Source organism: Cariama cristata, unplaced genomic scaffold (genome assembly GCF_000690535.1).
Source record: "Cariama cristata isolate BGI_N322 unplaced genomic scaffold, ASM69053v1 scaffold23275, whole genome shotgun sequence".
Classification (NCBI taxonomy): domain Eukaryota; kingdom Metazoa; phylum Chordata; class Aves; order Cariamiformes; family Cariamidae; genus Cariama; species Cariama cristata.
Window position 1 is genome coordinate 9184 of NW_009616122.1, and position 8834 is coordinate 18017.

At 42.4% G+C, this 8834-nt stretch overlaps 1 protein-coding gene across 1 annotated transcript in view; it reads right to left on the reverse strand.

The window, feature by feature from the left end:
* SHC4 (SHC (Src homology 2 domain containing) family, member 4) overlaps positions 1–8834 on the reverse strand; it is a gene marked incomplete at its 5' end in the record, with an annotated part of 23060 nt that overhangs the window by 6288 nt on the left and 7938 nt on the right. Inside the window, 5 exon segments of the mRNA XM_009700076.1 lie at positions 1–73; positions 2072–2198; positions 3508–3559; positions 6787–6840; positions 8453–8572. The exon segment at positions 1–73 is cut by the window's left edge and continues 27 nt beyond it. Of these exon segments, the coding sequence (XP_009698378.1) occupies positions 1–73; positions 2072–2198; positions 3508–3559; positions 6787–6840; positions 8453–8572 (426 nt within the window).

The following is an 8834-nucleotide window of genomic DNA, read 5'->3' on the forward strand; positions in this document are numbered from 1 at the left end:
AATTTCGTTGTAATATTCATGATCCTCCCTCTCCTGTGAATTCCCAGCTGATCCATTAGCATTTGCTGCCTCGCTGAAATAATACAGAGGGGAAAAAAATGCGACTGATGTAATCAACTGCTTTCTAGTGTAGGCAAACCTCCCCAGTGTTTACGCATTGCACAATACACAGATTAGCCATATGGAGGCTGTAAAGGGCTTTGGGCTTGGACTTCCAGAGATGTTTACTTTTCCAGTTACTTCTTCCTGAATTAAAAATGGAGTCATCACAGTTTGGAGTGCAGGGAGATACAGTAATTTTCTTAGCACTGGGCAGCCCAGATTCCTTTTCTTTGACTTGAAAATGTAAGAGCCTCCTACTGAAACTTTACGAGTGCCAATGCATTGTTCATTAAGGTGTCCAAAATGTAGACCATAAAACTAATTGCTCTGGCTTCTTGTCTCAACTGTATAAATCTAGAGATTGCTGGGGGAGCAGGACAGATAACTTACAAGAGAAAATTAAAACCTCATGGCATTCAGTTAGACAAGCTTGCAACTGTTTTAGAAAATAAAATATTGCTACAAAAAAAAAAAAATCAGTTTTCCTGAGTGCAATGTACCCTGATTTTAAAAACCATAATCAATAAAACTGTTCTGTTTCAGCTTGAAGAAAACACTGAATGACACGAAGGACAGCGCCCAATGTTTTTCTTGAACTAAACCAGAATGATGATAGTTTAAATGTACAGCTGATACACTGCAAAACAACTAGGTGCTTCCTGTACTGTCTCCGGTCCTGAAATAAAAAGCTTATCTCAAATCTTACTTCTCTGATTAACAAGAATATAATTGGATAAAAGGCCTCAAGCAGGAAAGAGATAAAGTTCAAGTAGTTGATTATGTGATATGCAGTGCAAGTATTTGATTATGTGATTCATGGTAGTTTGGAAGTGAGTGACTCATTCACAAAGCAATATCCGACTTCTCTGCCCGAGGATCGTTCTCGGAGGCTGGCTGCACGTTAGGCTCAAGGAGGGAATCTAATTAGCCTCTTCCATTTCTCCTTGCTCTGATTTACTTGTGGCATAACCTAGCAGAGTTTCATAGGAAAGGCTCTTCTTCTGGTTATTGTCCCCAGGGAAAACAGACCAGTATTAGCAGTGGAATGGCAAGAACCACTATATGCAATGAAACAAATATAAACTGGAGCTGAGGCTGCTGTTACATAGCAAAACCAGTTCTATGGCATCGCGTTAGGCACTGTACCACCGACACTGCCTGCACAGCAACTCCCGGTGCTCAGGACACAGTAAAGCAGCGATACAGCTTTACCTACTCATGGGAGGTAGCGAGCAATCACATTTGGCATTACAGTAAAGAACAGACTGAGAAAAATAGGCATGGCTAACCTGTGAGGAGAGCCATAAATATAGAGTAAGAATTGTGTCCCCAGTGCAATGGAAAAAGGGTAATTGAAATGGGGAATTGTGGTCCAGAAATTAACCTAGGCTCTATATTTTGAGCAATGTGCAGAGGACAGGGCTTCATACTTTAAAATGGCAAGTGGTGGCTGTGTATATTTCAGTACACAAGGCTGATGTAAGTCACGCCAGGTAGAATCTGAGGCCACTGCCAGGACATGAGCAGAATAGCAGAAAGGTGAATTACAATGGCTTTTTTCCCCACCACACACTTTCCACAGCTTCAGCAAGCTTAAACTTGGCATGTGTCAGGACTGAGCTTAGCATGTGTGCGTGTGTGCACGTGAGTAGCATTTATAGAGCTGAACTTACTTGGGCAGAGTACTTTGAACATTTGTACAACTTACTTGCATGACTTAAGGCTGTTTTAGCTAAGGAACAGCTAAATTCTGTGTTACGCACCTGTACAAATGTCACGGAAATCAATGGAGTTTACTGGAGTAAGCTAATTTTAGTTTCTTATACTCTGTACATAATTACAATTAGCATATGTCCAGAAAGCATGTCCAAAGCATTTTATTTACGGATCACTCTTCGGAGAATGTTGTTTTCCTGAAAAGTACTAAAGAGAAGGAAACCACCACTTAAGTGACTGAGAATGTGCTGACCTTTCATTAGATGTAACCAGGCTAGATGGGTTCTTCAGGTACTGTTTGAATCGGAGCTCAAAAGCCTGCCCTATGGTGTTTATCACCTCCTGCGCCATCCCATTGGGACATTCCAGTATGTGGCATGCTGCAAAGAGACACCTTACTTTACTTCAATTAAGTAAATGCACTTTATACCAGAAAATAGAGACACGAGCTACATTGCTTACAGCAAAAAAGTCAGGCATGAAATTATGCATCTAGATAGCTTTAGGACATTATACAGACTGAGATTTTTGATGCCTTGAGGAAATTGCTCTAGGTATTTTTTAATCATAGTATCAACTTACACCTCAATAAAAGAAACTCTCCATGTATGCTTCCTGCATGGAGTGCTCCTGTATCTCCACAGAGCCTCATCAGTGTGCAGTTTTCATGTGATACACCATACAAACACAAATATGGGTCGCTCTGGCAGCCTAGGGCAGGCGTCCTTCAGGGCAAGGCCATGCTCCTGCCACCAGCCCTCACGCACAACTTCAGGAAACTCACTGCGGTAGCGAGTGCCCTGTGCCCAGGACCGGCTCTCCCCTCTGCAGAGCCACCGTGCGATAGCACTCAGGGATGGTGCTGAGCCCGCTGCCAGCCCTGCCTGCAGGCCGCCAGGGTACAGGAGTTCTGCACATCCCAACATCAATAGCAAGACTTACTGGTGAACTCACGGGGTGCCCTAAGTTAGTCAAAATAGCGGTGATGGAGCTACAGAGAGGTGGCAGGCCAAACTGTAAGGCTCCAGCCCAGCTGCTCCAGAAAACATCCTGATCTTCTGAGCCATCCACAGCACCTTGGAGTGAGCTCTCCTGTGAGCTGCCACTACCAACTTCATAGCCATCGGCAGTGTTGCTCTGAGAACTGTCTGGCATGAAATGAGCAGCCAAAGGCCAATCTTTCTTGTACTGCAGGCAAATAATGAGAGTGATGAAAAAGGATTTTATCCCCTGGGTTAGCCTCCAGAGGGGAGAAGGTCTCGTACACCTGAGTATATATCCCATTCTGCCTTCCAGCAACATACCCAAGAGTCTGGGTTAGCTGAGGAGGCTCATTCAATACCCTTCCCTCATCTGGAAGTTGTCCCAGAGCAGGGCAGCTGCCCATCTTGCCAGGCTCTGCCCTTGCTCCCCAGACAAGGCCGGCTTGGGAAGGCTCCTGCCCCTGCATGGAGCCAGCAGCTGGTACAGTTTTAGTCTGACCTGCGGATTCTCACTCTGTTGCACAAAGAACATGACATTCAAAGCCACAGCGTGGATACTATCACACATATCCATACACAGAAGTCAGAAATTGCACACAATGTTGAGCTGTTCAGTAGCTTGCTCACTTTAAAACTGAAACAATTCCTTGGTATGGATAAAGCAATCATATAAACACATGTAACAATCTGAAAATTGTTTCCATACCTCTCTGATTAACAGGATCTTTTGCTACATATGCAACATAGTCTGTCGTATCCTACAGGAAAGAAGACAACAAATGTCTTTACAATTGTCATTATGAACAACCCTACCACCATAGCAAAGCAACTGAATATAGAGAGGTATCTTTTTAGCTTTAAAAAGCATGCTTCTTTCAGGGAAAACAACCGGAGGTACTAGCAAAGTGGGCTAAGGGAAAGATCAGTGACACACTGGTGGCTATCAACACAGTAATTGTCCTAGAATCTTTTTCTTGTAATAAATGCACTAGACCATGTGGCATTCTTTGTGTCTTCAATAAACTGCGTATTCAATTCCAAACTCTGCAAGAGGAGTCGAAACAAAACTGGCGGCTCATCAGCAGGCAATGCTGCTCTCTTCCGCTGCTCCCACAGAGCTCGAAGCCTCTCCTGTGTAACACATTAGGACTCCGCAACTGCCAGTCACAGCTTTTAGCTGGGACAGTCCTTATCAATATCAGTGGAAGATAAAATAGTGCTAATACACTGCAAAGGACAAGTTAGAATATTCCCGATTTGTAGCCTGAAGATTGAGTTTTGAAGGCATCTTAGAGAAAAGTCGATCTTTAAAATATTGCAGAATACAATAGGTATTTGATCTCAATTGCTGCTGGCTGATTTTAGTCTGGCTACGATCAGGTTAAATTACTCTGGATCTCAAAGCTGCTGCTGAGATCAGACAACCTCAGTATAATCAGCTATCTGTTTCAGATTCTCTTTCCAGCCAACATTGAAATAATCCTCACTTTTTCTAGTCAACCTGAAAAGGGAACTGGAACAGAAAAATTAACATTTCTAGTCATACTGCAAAAGCAAGGAGTCACTTGATAATTCAGTGTTATAGTAAAAATGGTGAGGTAATGAATAACATTCTTTTAATTATTAAAGATGCATTTTGTTATTTTGGATCTTTAAGGCGGGATGGGGAAAATGCAATTCGCAGCTTAAAGGCATGGCTCTCTTGAGGGACGATGCAATCAGCTGGCAGGAAACAAGGCCCCCATTTGCAATATGCACAAGAACAATCATTTAATAATTCACAATGAATGACATGAGAGGCAGGTCTCAGGGCCAGCAGAACTTGTCCCAGATAATTTTTTTTAAATGTCCAAAGTTAATATCATTAAAACAAAGAAAGCTATGTATTTCTTATGCATTTATTGAACTCAATTTCCTTCCTTTTCCTTTCAGGCTTTTCTTAAAGTTCATAAATATTTTAAGATACAATTTTAAAATAAACTAGATCTAGAGAGCAACTAGAAACTAAAGTAACTGGAGCAGTACCTGCTATTTTTATATCTTTGTAATTTTTATGTACATGCATGGATAACTTTGCTTTAAATAAAGCCAGAATAGGCTTTATTCTCAGGCAGAATATTGCTACTCCTTAACAGTGCAGAGCAACACTGAATTGTGCTTAAACCTTGAACATGGGGGCAGGTGGAGAGACGTACTGTGGAAACTATTTCCCATTTTAAACGTAAAGGGAATTTTGGAAAAATTACCTGAACAAGCTGCCAAAATTGCCCCTTATGTGAACTGACTAGATATAGTCTGAGCAAGACCTTCATTTTACATATTCTCTCTGTAAGAAAAGTGTCACCAGCTGCACCACCAAGCCCATTTCCTGCAGCACATCCGTGCGCAAGCACATCTCTTGGTGGTCCTGCCATTAAGCACTGACCAAATCCAGCCCTACGTAGCCTGTGAGATCTGATGGGATCACTGTACAAGAACAATGCAGGATAATAATATTAAAAAAAAAAAAAAAAAAAAAGAAAGTGAACAAGCCCTGGAGAGTTACTCCTCCAACCCGCTGAGCAGAGGTCTGAAAACACATCCCTGAATGTTCCAAACTGGAAGTGTTACATAAAGACAAACTAGACAGCCAGCATCTAGAACATGGTACATACTTCAAAACCAAGTCAGCTTAAGGACATATTTAAATTGTTTAACTGTCAAGAAAACCGGAATTTGGAAATGAAACACTGTGATGCTCAGCACAACAGCGCACGCCAGCACTTGGAGCTGAAAATCCACGTCAGGAAGGGTCTGCAAAGCCCAAGGACTGTATCGTACAGTGTGGTGTACTAGGATAGCACAGGCATCTAAAGGTGAAATTTGAACTTCGACTCTCAAAATGCCTGAAGCTTTAAATAGGATCTTTAAGGATGCAGCACTTCGTCACCAGGACTGTGCTGTACCTCCCTTCTGGGTGCAGGACTGATGGCATGGAGCCTGCACATATGCTCCCTCCCCACTTCCCAGTCCAGCTCCAGTTCTCAGGCAGCTTGGGCAGCATCTCTTGAGCAGAGCACAGCAGAGCAGCTGGGCTCCTTACATCACCCACATGGCCAGAGAAGATCCACCAGCCACATGGGGCCAGTTCCCAGCTATTCTCCCTTGCCTGCTCCCAAGTCCAAAGAGTCAGATGTGTTATTTTCCAGTCAGAGCTGGATTTGGCTTCCACCCCAGTGTTATCAAGAGCATGACCCAGAGTCTTCTCTTTTCCCTGTTTCGTAACACAAGAACAGGGGGACATTTAACAAAATTGAAGGGCAGAAAATTCAAAACTGATTAAAAAAATACTGTTTCCGTATCACATGAAGTGTGAAATTCAGAACACTGATGGGGCTGGGCTTGCTTAGATTTGAAGAGGGAATAGGGCATGATTACGGATGACAAATTCCCTGCTTACAATCATTGCAATAAAGAGTTTGGAAAAGGATAGAAAACCTCTTGCTTGAAAACATCAGTGACTTCATGACTATGATACCAGAAGAAAAACCTTTATCTGCAGGAAAAAGGAGTTTATGCCACATCTGTCTCATAGAAGCTGTTTGACTCAAAATTCGTCTAAAAATTTAGAGGTGCCAGTGCTCACTGCTTTTGTGACAGGTATTGGATTACAGGGACCACAGAACTGATTCAATTCCTAGGTTTGTGTGTTCTTATTTTTAGATCCCCAAGTCTGAGGGCTTTTGAATGAACTAAGGTTCACTGATGGGCAACAGGAAGTTAACTGTACGCATCTATCAAAGATCCACTGAGTCTCTATTACACATCTCCTTTCCAGTCTCAGTCCCTCAGTTTTCTTGTATTACTGGTCATGATCCAGAAGTGTGGTGTACTCTGTTAGTGCTTGTGGACAGGAAGGGATGAAGCAAAGTATTTGCAGGTACTTTTATTCTCATAATAATTTCATTATATCTAGAGGAAGTATATCTTATAAATCAATACTTACTGGATCACCTCCAGAAGCAAATGAGATGGACTGCATGTGATGGTTGGCAATAATCTGAAAAGCATGATAGACTAGTTAAACAGGCTTGTGTGCCACACATTTAGAAAACAGCAGAGCATGTATCTTCATCGAGCAAGCAACCAAGTTCGTGACAATCCAATCCATTAATACATGCACATATCATTTGTGAAGGAAGGAGATAAAACCAGGAATATTTTTGATACCATCTATTCATGTTTAGTAATGTCTAGGTCCCTGAGTAATCTTCCTTAAAGGATTTTCAGAATGAATTCAACCACCAACTTCTAACCTGGTCAGTGTGAAGCTAAACAAGACTTTGAAAGGGGAATAACTGGAGACACTGGATGCATTTACAAACTCTTGAGATATTAATTAATTTTAAAATTACCAACAATTTTATTTAAATACCTGGTGTAAATAATGGTGGTGTTTTTACAAACGGGCCCCACTGATACTCTGATCATATCCTCTCTCACTGCTAGCACCAAACTGTTACCTGGTAGAAATTTCACTAGCCAGATCAAGCATCAACTTTTCTTGGTTTCAAACACTACCTCATCTCTGGAGACAAACTGTTCTTTATTATAAAATCAAGTGCAATAGATTACACAGGTATGAACACAATGAAATGTGGTGGCAGCGCAAGAATAGAATAAATAGGATTTTCCATTTGCAAAGGTCTAGGAATGTAAGGCCTAGAAAGAATTTCAAGACAGTGCCCTGCACGCCCACGTGTGCAGTGACCAGGCACATCACTGCATTTGGAAGGAGATCTGCCTAGCCAGCTTTTAGTCCTGTTACAAACGGGAACAGGTGAAAAGGGCTGTACTTGAGCTGCCAACCCCCAGAGTTTCACCCACCATAGGGAAGTCCTTTGCTGCTGTATCTGAAAGGCAGGGAAACCTGGTGCCATAAACCCTTACTCCTCCGTAGCACAGGTCCAAAGGACAGGAGACCTCTGTGCTGCAGGCAAACCCCCAAGAGCTGCTTGATGCTCAGCATGGCATCAGCTCAGTGCAGTGATGCCTCACAGCCAGTGAGCCAAAACTACCTCCCTGATGTTCCCCTGCTCCACCTTGGAGCGAAACCCGCTGCTGGCCATGGGTGAGATTGTGCTGGGAGCTGAAGCCAACATCTGACTGAGGAATTAGGTGGGCAGGACAAAGCTCCTCATCACATCTGCCAAGAAGGAAGCACACCCCAGTTCCAGGGCAGATCCAGGCTCTCAGGAACACATCTCGATGGAGCCCAGAGACTTTACACAGTATAACCTATTATGCACATATATTACCCAGCCGTAAAATAGCTTTGAATGACACAAAAGCCAAGCTCTGACTTATTATTTAGATAATAATAAGTACAGGCAGACACACACACAGGGAAACAGTTTGCCAAGTGCTTAAGGATCCATCCCCATGGAAGACACCATCATAAACAAAAAGGGCATGTGCTGCATGTCTGTTCCTCCAAAGTGCTCTCATTTTTAAATTCAGAGGCATCGTGTAATTCAGCTTTCCCAGGCATGCACAAGAAGACTAAAAGGTGCTGCTTTCCCTTCGAAGGGGCCAGCCTTCCCTTCAGAAGCCATGAAAGGAGGAGAATACAGTAGCATGGAGAAAAGCACACTGATTTATATGTATCCTACCTGCTGCGTGTCAACATTAATCAAAGTGAGGCTGCTTGTTGAAATGGTCAGCTTTATATTCATGCCAGAAAACTGAAGGTTACTTTTGCCAAGTACAGAAGACAGAAACTTCACTGGAGGCTTTGAACAAAGAAACAACAGAAAAAGGCTGTCAGCTGAGTCTGTCTGAGGCAGAAACATATCAAAGTCAAGTGGATTTTACGATATCTTATTCAGAATTTTGATAGAGCAAAGATAATGGCTTGATCAAATGCAAGTAGATCTTCTAACAAATACCTGCTTTGAATACAATACTTGTAGGCATGGTTTTATGTCAATAATGGGAAAAAAGTTTTAAAGCAAAATCCCAGTGAGCTAAATGTTATAGCTGGCTCAGTAATTC